We start from the raw sequence: 17,281 nt of genomic DNA, 5'->3' as shown, positions 1-17,281 counted from the left end.
TCATGGGATAAATAGATCTCAGCAGGCAGGGATTACATTTGGCTTCAGGCAAGTAGAAGCGTGAACGTTTCCAAACTTAAGTCAGCTCATGGATGAAGTTTAAAACTGCACTCATCCAGAGTTCTTAGGTACCATTTGTTCTAACTGGAATAAGATATGACTACATTTACCAGATTGCACTGGTTTTGAAAACAAAAGTCCATAGCTAGACTTAGTGCATAAATGGTACCATTCGGTTAGATATGTGTGCATTCCAATGATGCTGCTCTAGGTGTACCCCCTTACTCTCACCTCCATCCACACAACTGCCTTCCTTCAATCCTGCCATATGCCTCCAATTCATGTGTGACTCCATTAGCCTTTTAAGGCAAAAGAACCTTTCTCGCTGGGACTAGTAGTCCATACTTTCAGTGCTAAAGGCAAAACTGCAGGCAAAGCACTCATGACTAAAAAGCCAGAATGGTAAATGTGTCATACAAAATATGGGGCCCCTTGGTAACAATGACAATCCTTTTGGAGTCTCTGCAGATGACATACCTCGCAGCCAGATGGGTCCTGCATGAGAGTCCTTGAAGAGTACGGCATTCTGGTGCTTGCTGGTCAAGTACATCTGGACACACATCCACAAGACAGACAGCAGCATTAGGGCGCACAGGAAGGCCAGCACATCTTTCTCTTCGATGGGCACACCGGCTACCGATCCTGAGGTAATGAGAGAGCAGCCCAGCAGGAGGATGTTGGTGGCTATCAGGACAGATAACACGCGGCCACCTTTCTTCCAGAGTCCGAAGCGGTCAGGCGCACTCCCTTCCACACGTATACCAGACTCATCTTGCTGGTGTGGGGAGACAGACTCATCCATTTCCAGTTCTGTGACTGACTCTTTAGGGAAGTCTTGCACCATCGTTCCTGGGTAAAAGCAGGTCCTGAGTCCAGGGGCCACTATCTGGAAAGACAGGACATAATGAACATTAGTACCCTCTTTGAAATGGTATAATTGACTCAACCTATCAGAAATCTTATTATGCGGGTACTAACTGTTAGCGCGTCGGTCCTTAATAAGGAAACTTACAAGGGGACGTGTAAAGGTAGATGAACCTTTTGATTTGTTTAAGATGTTCCTACCATAGCTCCAGTACATAAACAATAATCAATACACAATAATCAATAATCATTAGTCAAATCAATATTCAATAATCAATGGAGTCAGCAATTGTCACTCACCATGACCTTTCAGCCATGAATAACCACACCTTTAGTAAAAGTTTAGTAATTTTATTTCCCTTATATTAACAATGTTAAAGTCATGTAGATTAATCTCAATATCAAATCAATCGCATCAAGAATAATATTGATTACCCAAAAGATGCAAAAAACACAACCTAATCAAAGCTTGAATCACAATACATTCTAAAGCATCAGTACAAATCATTAGCAAAGTCAGCTTCAATAGTGCTACATAATCCATAGAATTCAGCAAAATAGTTTGTCAACCATTTGTCTCTGCAATTTGTCAATCGTCAATTTAGAACATGAATTTAGGAAACATCTAGCTAAGGAAAACTAATCAAGATAACCAGTTGGTACCTAGAAAGAAAAGGCACAAAAATGCATTTCAGTCATATTGCCATATCTACCTATCCACAGTATGGGTCAACAAACAGAATCAGTCTTCGCCCTCAAGTCATCAATCGATCAGCAACACATCATGCTCTCAGTCAGAGAGTATGAGCCCAATGACAAAATCTCGAATCTCTTCTTCTCCTCAATATCGCATCACAAAATCGGAATAAGGTCTCCAGTCTTTTCCCTCTGTTGCGTTGTTATATCAAAGTCACCTAAACTATCCCCTAATTCCCTATTGGTCAATGAATCATACATTATTACTCTACCCAATAATAATTCTATACCAAATCTATGAATTCTAATATTTCTCCTTTCACATGCCGTTGATTGGTCTGCCATACGATGTTCTCATCATCCGGTTCATCAGGTATTAAATTTGTTGCATCTTCCTCTCCAGTCAGTGTCTTAATTGTTTGCGTCCTGGGAAAGTACTTTTCACTCATATTACACACAGTTGTTACACTTTTAAGGACATTGTCTCATGTTAGTTGGTTCTCATGGAAAGCTTCTGCTAAGCATTTTATTAAAACAATGAATATTTTACAGTCAGTTCACTCTTTCAGCATTTTCTATTAAACACTAAGAAATACAGCTTCTTGCATGAGGCCTGGCAAAATGAGGCCAAGACACTCGCTAAGTTAAGACCTACAATTAATAACTAAGTATACTTCATAACCCTAAATATCACATATTACTACATTAATCTAATACATTTTCAATATTTCATAAGCATTAGTCATTAATTAGTACATTTCTTGAACACTGGTGCCCATACTTCGAAGTCACAATTTCAAACATGCACCTTATTTTCTACGTTATTCATTTTCTACTAAATTCATTATTCAAAACACTAAATTATTCATTAATAATTTCTAATTATGACACCTGCTTCAGCATGACTATTATTGCTTGTCTATGTCCTAGTTCAGTGGCAAGGACAGAGATAGGGTGTGAGCTTGCCCTGGGTGTCATGAAGGGGGTGGGTGCTAATAACATAAATATCCACATATTTTGGGACATTATCAGTTGTTAATTGCTATTTCCCTCATTATGCGCCCTCGACTCAGGTCTATTATGGTGGAACAGGCAGGTAAAGATGCTTATCTCTTCCTCCAGTAGACAGTAACCACTTTTCATGCACTGTGGCAGGGGACACTAATGCTTATTGAGTCACTAAGAGAACATACCAAGGGCCTTCATTATGGTGCGCATGAGCAAGAGGCCTCTGGACTTCTCAGAGGAGTGAGGAATATATCAGTGGTGTTCATGGAGCACTGAGGAACACAGCTGTAGCCAAGGCTCCCCACAAACTTGCAATACACCCCTAGCATGGCACTTGTTCATGTGTGTGCCTGCTTGGATCTAATCTTTTACCTGTTTGTAGCAAGGACACATCCTGGTCCTATGTACTATACGGATACAATATATAGCATCACAGACAAACATCTATAATGCTTCCGTCCAGGTTGTGGGCCCAGAAAAGCAAAGAACCATTGATACTGTCTGGAAAATATAGTCACAATTGCCTGTTGCAGAAGGGAGAATATAACTTAGGGGTGGGCGAAGAATTAGTGCGGAGTTCCTAAAAACTCTGCAAAGTGGCGCGGAGCGGAGTTTTTTCTCTCAATCGCACTCGCCAATATTAAGTTGGTGAATGTGAGCGAGATTTCTGAACACAATCGGTCGCGGTAGGCTGAGACCGCACACGATGAGAAAGCTGCCGCTCTAGTGTAGGAAGCTGCCGCTCAAGTAGAAAATCTACTCAAGTGGCAAAAAGAAGTTAGCGCCGCCTGGCGTGATGCCGTTTGCTCTGATTTTACAGCACTGGAGAAACTCCCGCTCTGAAAGTCAGTGCGAACAGTGCACCTTACCCAAACTCCGTCACTCGCTGAACTCCATGTAGCAAGGCAGAGTTTTTTTGGCACTCCACAGAGTTCTGAGGCCTAATTATAACTATAAACTGCAATCACACTCTGTAAAGCAGGGTACAGTAGTTTCATAGAAGAAGCACATAATGGACTCTTTGTGCCTGTCTCACCAGCCTCAGTGAATCACACATAATGGTGAGGTAGCAAAGTGTGCACACAGGTATTTTTTAATACGCATAAGAAGACATGACCACTGTTTGGTATTAAATGGCCATTACCTATTTTATTACATCAGCCTTAAACCTCTGAAGTATAGGGTGAACCAATTGACAACTTTAACTTGCTCACTACACCTTGAGTGCACACTTTGGCATGTGATGGCACATTAGGATCAAATTCCAGAGGGGTGTACGGACCTCTGGAAGCCTCTTCTAAGATTGATGTCCTCAAGACTGTTTCAAAGTGAATTTCCAATTTCTAATGGTTTATAAATTCACAGCAGCACCTTATGGTGGCCTTGTCTTTTCAGCATGCACGTCGAAGTTCAGTCTTAGGTACTTCTCAATTACTAAGGGCATGGATGAGGTATAGTCCTATGGAGGGTGTTTTAGTTGATTGCTGGTTATCCTCTTTATCCCTACTTATATCAGGCCTTTTGCCCCACCCCTTGTTGGTAGCTGGCTGCTTTGACCTCTGATCACTCTCGAAGTCAAAGGAGGATTGATGGATGAAGTAACCATTTTGAACCCAGTCCAAAATAATATCAAACTCCAATTATTACGAGCTTGTACTCCCGACTCACGAAGGTCTTTCTGAAAATGTTGACTCTTGCCTCCTCAGGAGCCTCCTAGAAACTGATCATTAATGCACAAATCTTCTGTGTGTTGTATTTATGCTACTGTCATGTTCTTCCTATTTATGAATTGTTTAATACTGACTACTCTCTAGGTTCCTGGTTTACTGTGCAGCCCACCACTGTCCATGGGTAGGCTCATGCTTTTAAAATGCTTAAATAAATATATATATATATATATAAGAAGCAGAGACGTTTGAGTACTTTATAGTAGAAGGAGAGACTATCTAATACTGTAAGGCCTGAGAGTAGGAAGTATGACTTCGAGGAATGACCAGTAAATAATTGAGCCACTAGTGTCTTTAACTTAGGAGCAATACATTCTAGAGATATGCTAGCCGCCCTCACAACAGTGACGTAACATAAGCCACCATGGTGCGGGGGACGAGCTCCAGGGGACCCCCTAAGCAAAAGTGGTATGTGGTCGGCTGGGGAGGGGAGCCCCATCCATGTACTTTGCAGGGGGCACCATCAAGTTTTGTTGCGCCACTGCTTCAGAAGTCCTTCACAGGTCTCTGCTCTCCACCCCTCAAAGCGCATTAAACAAACATTGACATGTATTTTACGCACGCCTGTTTCACCATAGTCTGGTTCATTCATGATTGCTCCCATGCACCCTTCATCTGCAGCATAAATCCAGATTTTTAGTGCCTCTTTGGCTACATTAAGATGATACTTGTCAAGTGGCATTATGTCACCTGTGACACTGTCACCCAGTTCTGACTTTCGAGCCTGCAGCAGTACTTAACACTACAAACGAGGGTAGGCTAAAACTTTCGGTCATAACCTGGGGCCACATTGGTAGCTATACAAGAGATTGTAATGCAAACAAATAAGCAGGGGCTCTCATGGATTTATGTCTACTAGTAAGTCTCGGCATATCAATGTGGAACCTCCGGCATATCAATGTGGGAATTCCTAAGGAGTACCATAGAGGACAAAAGAAGGAAAATCCTAGAGCTTTCAACGTGCATGGATCTCCATAAGATTCACATGAGGACCCCTGTATTGGACAGAGGGTTGTTGGTCTTCCGAAATGCCTGTTGTTAGGAGTGGGTAGAGCGATCTTTGATTTTCAATATACTTATGTCTGAAAGTATGCCTGTAGTTCTCAGAAATACCTCTGTCTTACGGATAATAATGTGGTTCTTAGGAGCACACATATCTTTGACAGCTGTTATAAGTTCCAATGTGATCAGAGCCTTCAAAAACATCCCTGACCCTTCCTACAATCGCTCCTGCAGAATTAAACCCTTAAGCAATCCTTTTGGTGAACCAAAGGAACTTTCATGGCTGTCTACTGACTTGAATCCGTCTGTAAATCTCTCGATTTAGGCATTGTGGGAGTTGGGCTAGACCTTGTTAAACCCCCCAAAACTATTTAACTCCTCCCTTCTGAACACATTTCTCAAAGAATAGTCTCTACAGGACTGCTTTGGTTCTCAGGAAAATGTATTAGTTCTGGTTTTTGAAAAGGGGGGTGTAAATGACTGATTTATCATTAGTGGTGATCACTATACTTATTCTAACGAAGCTCCTATACTTCCCACTCTACTTTTGCAGCAGTATGTTGTGCCCTAAATAACCACCATACCAGCATCTCAGTGTAGCAATCTGCCACACAGTCTGCCTCCCAGCTCCACACATGCTCTTTTCCCAGCGCACATTAGGTCCATGTCATCATTCAGGGAAAAGAAACCAAAAAGGCTACCTTGGCCTGCCTTCTGAATAGAAGGCGGTGTTGCTGTCTCTATTACTCAACAAATATTTCCCAGCAAAGCCCAGGTCACCTCCGCTCTCATCTCCTGTGCTTTGTGTGAAGATCCTGTGATGCTCAGTACTGAAGAGTAGAGTAATTAGCAGGAGTGAAGTGATCCTGAAAGGTGCATGCCAATTGTGGACAGCTGTCATCCAGTGACATGGCTTCTATTCCCAAGAAAATTCTGGAAGGAATTGCTGCCAAGCAGCTCTCTGCATTCTCTCAGGAGTTCACTTCACTGAACCCTTGGCAGCCGGACTTTGGCAGGTGGGCTTTAGCTGAAAATGGCACAGCTTTGGCAGTGACAGAAAACTACTTGAGTCAACTCCAGGATGAAGGAGAAGTGAGGGTGTGACCCTTCCAGAACTGTCCACCTCATTTGATACTATTGACCATGAGATCCTTAGGACCAGGCTTGAAGAAGGGGGTACTTGAACAGTGACTGTCTGGTTTGCCTCGTTCGTGAATGAGCGTGGTCAGTTCTCGACTTTACCTTCCTTTTTACTTGGTAGCTTCACTGTCCATTGTGGGATCTCTTACAGAAGTGACTTGATCCTTTGGTTGGTCAGTACAGTCATATGCTGATGACACACAATTGAAAGTGAACTGTCTAATTTACAGGATAGTTCTTACTGCCATCCAGCATAAGACTATCATCATTTTGTTCAACTATAGGCTAACAAGACCGAATGGCTGTTGTAAATACTGCACACAAGGCCCCATTTGGCCTCTCATTTTGGGCGTCCTCCTCTTTCTGCAGCAGAATTAGAATGTTGGTGTACTACTTGATGAGGTTCATTCCTTCAAGGCAGAGATTCATGCAATGGCATTTTCGTGCCTTTAGGCTTGTTATCTGTTGGGGAAAAAGTCTCAATATCTCACCAAACTTCTCACATGCACAGATCATATTGCCCTGCATGCTTTTAAAACAGTCCTTATTTTGTCCTCCCTGAAACTGCACTTTCATATTCAAATCAAATTCAAAATTGCGTAGGGAGGAGTAATTTTGAAGGCGTCTGAGCACCTAACACTGGCAATGCAAAAGATTCACGGATTGCTTGTAAAACAATGAGTCTCCTTTAAGGTACTGTGCCATATTCACAAAAGCAAAACCTTTTATGACTTTAAGAATTCCTGCGTTAAAGAGAGGATTCATAAACAGTCCTCTGGCAGATTACCTCCCTTAGACCTCTCTTTGCTACTCTGTCTCCTAGGTCAGACTATCGCAGGCAGGAGAAAGGTCACTGAGGTACCTGGTCCTTAAGCTCTGGAACAACTTTCTCATTCATTGTTAGAAAACAGTGAGTTAGGAAACAGCCATTAAACACACACAATGGGTGCAATAGGCAGGTACAAGCATTTGAGCACTGGGAAAGTAAAACACGTCTCAAACAATAAACTAACCAACTCATACCAAAATGAGGAACTGTCAGGCAGAGACTATGACCACAGGATTGATGGCATTGAAGAACAGGCTGATGATGATTGAGAAAAAAGACTGGCATCTTACAGCAAGCAGTATTTCCAGGTCATCTGGTCCTTTAAGAATCTTAGGTCACACAGTAATCCCAGGTTACACTAGAATGTAGCAGTATACCACTTTGATTGTGGTGAATGGCAACATTGTGTTTGGGTTATGGGGGCCTCCGCTACTCGCTCTAGATCCTTCACCAGCTTTTGCATTCTTGTGCCTTTATTCTTTTTAGGTGGAAGCCTACCAGACAGTGCAGTTGCATAGACATCTTGGCGACAATCAGAAAGATTCCCTAGGAATGCATTCCACCTTGCTTCCCACTGGCTTTGTGGTTTGTTACATGCATTACCTTATCCTATGTTTTCCCCTAATTAACTACAGAATGAGGCTGCCGCACCTCATTATGTAATTAATTAGGGAAAAACATACTCAAAGTAATGCAACTACCGATAAGTAATTGAAGCATTTTCTGGCTTTGTTTATTTTAGGCTGTCCGTGTGAGTTTGTCCATCACAAGGAGCAAAGCCTTTTACACTACCTCTCCTTGTATTCTTCCATGAGTGTTCCTTTCTGTAAACAGGCCTGTCAGTCTTGTTCTTAACTTGTCACAATTGCTGAGTATTCAAAGACAGAAGTCAAATGCCAAGCTCTGTCTTCTCTGACTTCAAAGTAAAAGGAATGAACTGTAAAAGGAATGAACTGCGCAAGTATTTCAAAGTATTTCAAAGTTAGGAAAGCACAAATGAAGCACATTTTTTGTTAATTCTGAGGTGTGTTGGAAACAAATATTTTAATATGATCAAAACAAATCAATACCGTTGGTGATTCCATTCTCACACATTATTGTTTACACACTGTATAGTTTTAATAGCAAAAATGTTTGTCTGTGCAAATATAATGGTCATTTCAATTGAAAATTGTTGTTAGCAATGGCAGTGCCCACTCTATACCACTCCATCTCACTGCACTCTACTTCGCAACACTTCATACCACTGCACTCTGTATCACTGCACTCTACTCCCCTCAACTCTACACCGCTTCACTCCACACCTCTCTACTCTACGTCACTCTACTCTATACCAATGCACTCTACGTCACTCTACTCTACACCATTGCACTCTTTACCACGGTACTCTACACCACTCTAGTCTAGACCACTCCAATCTGCTTGGCACAACTCCACTCAACGCCACTCTAGTCTACGCCACTCTGCAACCCTGCACTCTACTCCTCTGCACTCTCTACCAATGCACTGTACTCTGTACCACTCAACTCTATGCCCTTGCACTCTATTCCAATCCACTCCACTCTACGACACTTTACGCTGAAACAATCTACTCTACACCACTGCACTCTATGCCACTCTACTCCACTCTGCACCACTCCACCCTGTCACTACAATTTATGCCACTCTCCTCTCAACCACTGCACTCCACACCAATGCATTCTATGCCACTGTACACCACTGCACTCTATGACACTCTACTCTGTAATTATACATTCTCCACCACTGAATTCTACTCTGCAGTACTGCTTTCTATGCCAATGCATTCTATACAACTCTACTCTGTATGACTGCACTCTATACCACTGTACTCTGCATCACTGCACTCTGTGCCACTCCACTCTGCACCACTCTACTCTGCACCATTCTACTTTGTACCAATGCTATGTGCCACTGCACTCTATGCCACTGTCCTCTCTGCCCCTGCACTTTATGCCACTCCACTCTGCACCACTGCACTCTATGCCACTGCACTCTACTATGCACCCTTCTAACCTACGCCACTGCAATCTATGAAGCTGCATTGTATGCCACTGAATTCTATGAAGTTGCACTCTACGCCACTGTTTTCTACACCACCAAACTCTGCAACACTTTACGCCTATCCACTCTAACACAGTCCACTCTACTCTTTAAAGTCCATCCTACGAATTTGGTGATTACATGTGTCAATCAAACTTCTCAAAATGCCCCAAGACCTTTACAGCGTATGACATGTTTTCTGCAGCATAGTTGTCAGAAATGCATAGGGCTTTAAGATGCATGCAGCATTTTCAAAGTGGCTGTGTATCCTTATTACTCTGAGCTTAACGTGGAACCTAAACACAGGCAGTTCACTCACAAGAGATTCACTTATGGCAATGTGGAAATGAAAAAACAGCTAGCAGGCAACAGTTCTGATCTTACATCTCTAGTCTCCGTTTTTTTCCAGTGTATCTTAAAGGACTAAATAAAGGATTCTATTTTTAGTGAAGAAACATTGATAATAGTCTGCTGAGAATTAGTGTCAGGAAATTGCACTTATATTTTAAGATAGCACGATGAGCTTTGCATACACTGGAGAATAGTGAACTTTCAAAGTGTGGGAGCACAAATATCAGCCAAAATTGAAAAAAGCGAAGTGAGAGCGCCCGTCCTCTCTAGACATGTTTAACAATGATGAGTCCAGTTCTAGCTTGATAATAATCAAACAGCAGTTCACATGCTGAGACAAGCGAGCCCAGCATACAAAAGAAATAAGCTAAACTACAAATCCTGTAAAACAGTGTGCTACTGATTAAAAAGCCCAGAGAGGCTGAAGGTGCCACAACTGACATGGGGCAACCAGACAGTACTGAGGTCACCTGTCAGGATAATCGCTGAAAAGCGAGCATATTTAGGGCCTGATTAAGAAAAGTGCAGCTGCACCCAGTGCAGTGCCACTCTTCTTGCGGCCCTTAGCACCCCGCTAACGCCAACATGTGTGCGCCTTATCTAAGATATGGCGCACCATTGTGGTATTTAATGAACTAGTATCAAAATGTTGGACGCTAGTTCAGTGCTTTGAGGGATTTGCGTAAAAAATGTTGACGCTAATCCTGCAAAACCCATTGAGGCCCATTGTAAACAAAGATATGCCTCCTTTGAACACCTGCTCTGAGCAGACATTAAAAGTGCTAAAAACATGTCGCAAAGAAATCTCTTAGATTTCTTTGCACCATTTTTTCAGCCCTTCCTAATGGGAGAACGCCCCCTTTGCACTCATTATACCTGGGGCAGGCGTAATGTAACACAAAGGGTTACAGAATGGTGCATGCATTGCTCCACTTTGTAAATTTGACTTTGTCCTGGTTGAGCTATATTAGCGTAAAAACTAATTATGCTAATGTGGCGCAAGGAGGCGCTAGGAGCTCTTAAATCTGCCCCCTAGAGTGTAGTATACCATATTGCAGCAGTACAACTGTCAGCTTGGCGGGGCTGGGGAATAGTAGGTCCTGTTGAAGGCTGGTATGGCCACGTAATGGTCTTTTGCATGATGTTTGCCTCTGAGCGACTTGTGGAGCTGGTTTAGATTGAATCACGCAGTTAAAGATAATCAGAGCTGGGGAAGACACTGCCATAATCAGCCGTATGTTGAAAAGTGCAATATAGAGTCAGGCAGATTCAGTCACTTCTGATGCACCCTTCTATCCTTGACTGTCTCCGCAACAGTACGAATGCATCACATGAATAAAATTGAGGAAACATAACCGCATGTTACAGCTATATTTGAACAGCAGTCATAGCTTGTAGGTTACACCACTCGTACAGGTTCACCCCACAGATGGGAGCAGCTGTCCATACAGAAAATGAAATGCCTTTGAATGAATCAACAGCTACAGCAGCAAGTGACCTCCAATGTGAAGCGAATAACACTAGCAATAAGGCTAATCATATCCACACGAATTATACCCAAACATAAGCTTTAAATATGTTTTAGAAATGCACTAATTTAATCCTAAAACCACAGTTTGCCATTTTATGATGAAATACGCATTTTCCTCACAATTACTAGCTTTTTATTTTGGTAGATAAATACTTTTTGCCTCAAACATCAGCCTATCATACTCAGAAAATACACCCACTCTGCACTTAAATTCTATATTTTTAATTTTGGTAAATATTTTTTTTTCTGAAAAATCAGGTTGACACTTTTTAAAAATACAACATTTTGCTTTCAAATACTCGCTTTTTAAGAAAGAAACTTTATTGTCTGAAACAAAATGCCATTTTACGAAAATGTACTATTTTTTCAGCTGTTTTTCTACATGGGATATCCTGCAGATGCCAAAGATATGTATCAAATCCATCGATGTCCACCATATGGCAGCAGTGGCCAATTTATTCTCTGGATTACCACTATACGCCTTTGAGAGCCCCCTTTTTCCTTGGCAGGTATCCTTCGGCTGGGATTGGCCATAAAAAGTCAGGAATACTCAGATTACGGCGGGGATGCCTTTTCAATTACAGGAACAGCCACAATATGCCAAAGGAGACTGACAGGTGCATGGATAACTGTACAATACCACAGATGTCGATATTGTATCTTGCTTTTAGCTGCAGAGATGTACTCTTTAGGGCAGATATTCCCACCAGGTGACAGGTGGAATTACCAGATATCAGGGTTTGCCACCAGATATGACTAGCGCCTACCTTCTGTCAGCGTGACCCCTGTTTGTCTGGGGTGCTCGTATTCTGCCACAAAATGTTAGGAATGCCCACCATGTCAAGGATGCCGATCTTATGCCCCGGATGCTCACCGATGACACTGAGGGTCTTCTAAGGCAGGAACAGCCTTGATAGGTCATGGGGGAACACTGTACTTCAAGAGTGACAACTAGATAGCAAGAGTTGTCATGGCATTCAGGACATTCACAAATGTAGTGACGATGGTGACGGAGAGCTCTCTGACAGCCTTGAGGCCCCTTCCACCTCAATGTATACACTAGACATGTGTAAAGGTGCATTAACACCAGTATGCGGGCAATATTTAGCTCAACTTCTTGGTGACTTTGGCGGTCTAGAAGTGTGCATTGCCTCGCACTATGTGTGTGAAATTGCGTATTCTTTGTGAAATGTCACGGAATTACATGACATTGTTAAAGAATTTACTGGAAATTAGGAGTTTAGAGTGAAATATGATTTTCCCATAGTTTTCACCATCAGTTTATTCTTTAAGCGAGTGAGCTCATACCTTAAAATGCCTTTCAATGTACCGGTATGAAACTGATTTGAGTGGAAAAAGTCTCTTTACGTTTTATTTTTTGAGCGAAAGAGTCACGCACTGGTATTATAAACTATTTTCTGCGAGGAGCGCGCTTGCTTTAAAAAAAACAAGTGATGCAACGTTGCATAATGTGAAATTAAGGAATTTCTAGAAATTCCCTGAATTACTTAAAATGTTGCAAAAGACTACTCCACCTCCTGGATTACATCCGGCTTCAACGCCTCAGAGGGACATGGCTGGAATTCTACAAGAACTCCTCTGGCATGCCCGGGGGCCCACTACCACTGATTGCAAAGTTTACATTGGGCTGGAGTGCAACAGTAGTCTAAAGAGGGTCGGTGTATGCCAGCAAGGAGGACTGTATGTCAGGGCTGCCCGCCAGGTGACTGATGTGGTTACTAAATACCAGGGATGGCCACCAGATGTTGAGAACGCCGCTTGTCGGCTGTAATGACTATTGGATGTCAGGGTTGCCCACATTCTGCCCAGGTTAATCAGAAAATGTCAGGAAAAGCCACGTTGCGGTAAGGATGCTGACCCTATGCCAGGCATGTTTTCCAGATGCCACTGGGAGCTAATGTACGGCTTGAACGGACTCTGTATGCCAGTGAGGGCCGACACTGTATGCCAAATGGTGACAACAAGATGCCAGGTATTGCCAGGGTGCGCTGGATTCGCACCATTTCCTAGGAAGGATTATCTATGTATACCAGGGTGGTTGATCGTATGCCTGAGGCGACCCATATGAATGGGATGTCCACCAGAGTCCATGAGTAGCCCCAAATGCCATGGAGGGACCTACTATGCTAGAGAAAGACAGTATACCACAGGGGTGGACACCATACATCAGTGAGGGACTCAACACCAGGAATTCTCTGTCAGACTCACACACACTCAAAGTTACAAAGTTGCATGGGTACACACGACCACCGACAAACACACAAATGTGTACCCAGGCAGAAACATTCAAACAAAGGCACTCATGTACCCACGACTCCCATACCTTTTAGTCCCACGTTTGAGCTGAGCTCCTCACTTTTTCCTCCACTGCGCTACTGCATTGAGGCCGCCACACCACAGAGTGGATAATGTTCACGAGCTACCACTTCATTCCATTCAACAGAGCCTTAGTTGCGCACGCGCAGAGTGTGATTGACAGCACAGAGCCCGCAGCACGTGGCCAGTCACATTCAGGTGCCAGGTGATAGGTTACGCTGTGCAGACCATGCACTGTCCGTCGCATAGTGTGTGAGTACGAGACCAAGATTTGGTGGTAATCACGTGCCACTGCTTACCAAGTGGCGTGGCTGGCTGAACTTTTGGGCACGCGAGGACATAGATTCAGGCAGCGGTGCCATCTCCTGCTTTCTCAGCATGACGTCTAAGCATGACACATAAGGTGATTTATAGCACTGCGCCTCAATACCTGAGGAATTGTTTCTCTCTAAACAGCCAAGTGGAGAGCAGATGTTGCTAAGGTTCAAAACTACCCATGTTAGAGCTGGGGATCCAGGTTCGAACCTTGACGTCGGTTCAACATCCTGTGGTTCTGGGCAAATCACTTAATCTTCCTGTGCCCAAGGACGGCGCCAGGACACCCTCTGGGGTAATTAGCCGCGCTATACAAATCGAAGTATTAAGAGCTGTTGCCCAATGGTAAACCGCTGCCTCCACAGAAACTGTAAAAAAAAGCTTAAGTAGTAAAGATTTTTCCATGCACGCTGTAATTTATGCAATGAAATTCACGAGAAGTTGTGGCTGACAGGGCCGTTGCTTCAGTTTAGAAGAGCTTTGAAGACATTGATTCACCTGATTATTTTGCTAGTCTCTTAGTGGATACATTAAGCACTTGACTGCCCCTAGTTTTTAAGCACTACATAATATAGCCATGATAAGCTCTCTGACAGAGCCCCGAGTGTCCCATCCTCTTCAAAGCCAACTCTAGACATACGTAAAAGGGGCATAATGCCAGTGCCCTTGCAATGTTTACTTGAGTTTCTTTAGTCACTTTGGAGGTCTCGAGACGTGGATTACTTCGCATTAAAGGTGTGCAAAATTGCCTACATATATGAAATTCCATAAAAGTTTGGCAAAATTACATGAAATTATGCTTTCGGAGTGAAATAGGATTCGCTGGTATTTCTTGTGCCTTTTTTAATTGAGTCCTTGTCTCAGGTAAAACGAAAAAAAAGTCTTGCGAGATATTTGAAGGTAATTCAAATTCTCCATCCGTACCTGTCTCCCACTGGTATTTTTTTCTGCAAGGTACATGCTTGCTTAAAAAAGTAAAGTGAAATGCATAATGCGAGACTTCTAGAAATTCAATTAATTTTACATAGAATGAAGTTCTGGAATTTCACATTATTAAACTTTTGCCCAGGCATTAGCTACCTTCTGCATTACGCCCGCTCCCGATCACCAGAGGGACATGCTGAGGATTCTACAAGGGTTCCCCTGCCAGACTCATGAGGACAAGTTACCACTCATTGGGGAGTTCACATTCGTTTTGGGGCATTCAAACTATGATTAGTGACAAGCGAGATCATCTGGGTGCTATTTGTGACAACCTTCATGGATACACTTGTTTATTCAAAATGGTAACTGCACTAAATATGCGAAATACAAGATGACCTACTCTTCTGCTTAATTTCCCCCCATCAATGTGATGGTAGAGACACCCAAATATGTACACATTAATTGGGCTCTTTGACACAGACATGTATCACGGACACATGCAGTACACACTCATATCAAGCTACAATACTCTCCATACAGTCATGATCACCACCACACCATGTAAATAGCAAATGTAATGCTTTACTAATATAACATAGCAATTACTCCCAACAATAAAGACTGGTGTTTCTCGGATTTGCGAACACTTCCTAACATGTCATATAGCGGTGGATGTAACTGACATCTGAATATAGACAACTAGAAATTCACAAAGACTTCTGCAAGTCTCTGCCCCCAGGCCCTACAGTTACTTAGGTAATAGGCGGTGGAAGAAGGTGCCTGGGCAAAAAGAATTATGAACCTCCCTTACTACAAGGCCATTGATATACTCGAATAAATGGGGAAAATAGTCTCTACCATTTACCGGTACAGATAGCACACATTTTCCTTACCTGATGAATGGCTTAAGATGACTTCTCAGTTCTGGCTCCTGGATCACCTTATATCTAATAAATCACCCAAAGGCCCTTGGATCACAGATAGCTCTAGGATTAATCACTGTTTCTTGGTTCAGCCAATAGATCCAGAATCACTTAATGACTCCTGTCTCACTTGATGAATATGGAATCACTCACTTGCTCTAGGATCACCCCAATGTTCCAAGGCCTCCCCATGGATTTTGGTTCATCTCCATGGTGTTAGAAGAGCCCATGTACTTAAGTGCCCTTGTGCTTTGGGATCTGTCAATGGCTTTCGTATTAGCAGATGTTCAATGTTCGTCCAAAGGTCATCCAGATGTTTAGGGTAGATTGATGTGATCCCACAGCACCTTATGAAGCGAAGATGACTCAGCGGCACAGTGATGCTCCTAGACCACTTTTGGCCTTGGGAATGTCTAGTGGCTCCTGATCACTCATTGATTTCAATGCTACCCAATTGCTCCGTTATTGCTTATTTTGTATCAGTAATATCTAATGATTCCAAGCTCACAGGTGGGTTCAATATCACATGCTCCAATATTAGATATTGATTGCAGAATCATCCGATGGTTGTATTCATGCCTTGTGGCTCTAATATCAAATAACAGTACTGGAATCACCCATTTGCTCCAAAACTATTTGATGACTTTATGGGCATTCATCTGCTTTCTTGCTCTTCCAAAGGATCTGAGGACACCCAATAGCTTGTGGATCACTCAATGACTCTGCGATCACTTTGCTGTATGCATGTCTCCAAGTGGCTCAGAGAGCACCCAATAGATCTGGTAACCCTCAATGGTTGTGTAGGTACCCAATGGCTCCAATGCCACTCGATGACTTTTGGGTAGCCTAATGGCTCTAGCATCACATGTTCTCAGCAGAGTCCGTCAGCATCTTTGCGATCACCTAATGGCTCTTGGATAAAGTAGCAGCTTGGAACGCACCCGTTGGTTAGTTAACAGCGTCTGCAACCAATCCTTCGGATGCTGTACATCATACTGTACATTCAGGGCTTCTGTTGCCAGTCTTTGGCATAACTCCGCGTAATTACCACTCAACAAACTGGTTAGGTCTGAAATTATCTGGCACTGAATTTGTATAATCTTCGGCTTAGGTGTGGCACTGAACGTTGTCAACAGAACCAAAGAAAGACGTCAGCTTGGGCTTATTAATTTTATGAAAGGCTTCAACAAGTCCCCTAAATGGTGACAATACGGGGATGAAAAGACCATTTTCTGCAAACGTAGCCAGACGTGTGAAACGAATGCGGATAAGGTGGCGGGGCAGGTTAGTTCACAACTCATACGTCCTTCGAAATAAACGCATTATTTTTGGCAGCCCACTGGAAGAGAAAAAGATTGTAATATCATTGAAGGCGATTCAGAACTGTGCTGATTTTATGGTGGTCCGCCAGTGACAGTCTGCCTTCCTAAAATGTTTGACCAGTTTTGATTCTCTGAAACGTGTCCAATTCTTGTGAACACCAGAGGCAGGGAAGAAGAGGGTCCGGTACTGC

At 42.9% G+C, this 17,281-nt stretch overlaps 1 protein-coding gene across 2 annotated transcripts in view; it reads right to left on the bottom strand.

Moving 5' to 3' along the window:
- The window catches only part of LOC138245980 (proton channel OTOP2-like), a 255,059-nt gene extending 238,287 nt beyond the window's left edge, over window positions 1-16,772 (bottom strand). The window contains exons 1-2 of one of the 2 annotated variants that reach the window (XM_069200101.1): window positions 15,739-16,772; window positions 538-946 (exon numbers count right to left, since the gene is read on the bottom strand). In XM_069200101.1, coding sequence (XP_069056202.1) covers window positions 538-904 — 367 coding nt within the window. In that variant the 5' untranslated portion in view covers window positions 905-946; window positions 15,739-16,772. Of the gene's footprint in view, window positions 1-537; window positions 947-13,613; window positions 13,685-15,738 lie in introns of those variants that run through there. The other variant, XM_069200102.1, reaches the window with a different exon arrangement.
- Window positions 16,773-17,281: the final 509 nt, after the last annotated feature.

The sequence above is a fragment of the Pleurodeles waltl genome, chromosome 7 (genome assembly GCF_031143425.1).
Source record: "Pleurodeles waltl isolate 20211129_DDA chromosome 7, aPleWal1.hap1.20221129, whole genome shotgun sequence".
NCBI lineage: Eukaryota > Metazoa > Chordata > Amphibia > Caudata > Salamandridae > Pleurodeles > Pleurodeles waltl.
This window is presented reverse-complemented; position numbering and strand designations above follow the sequence as displayed.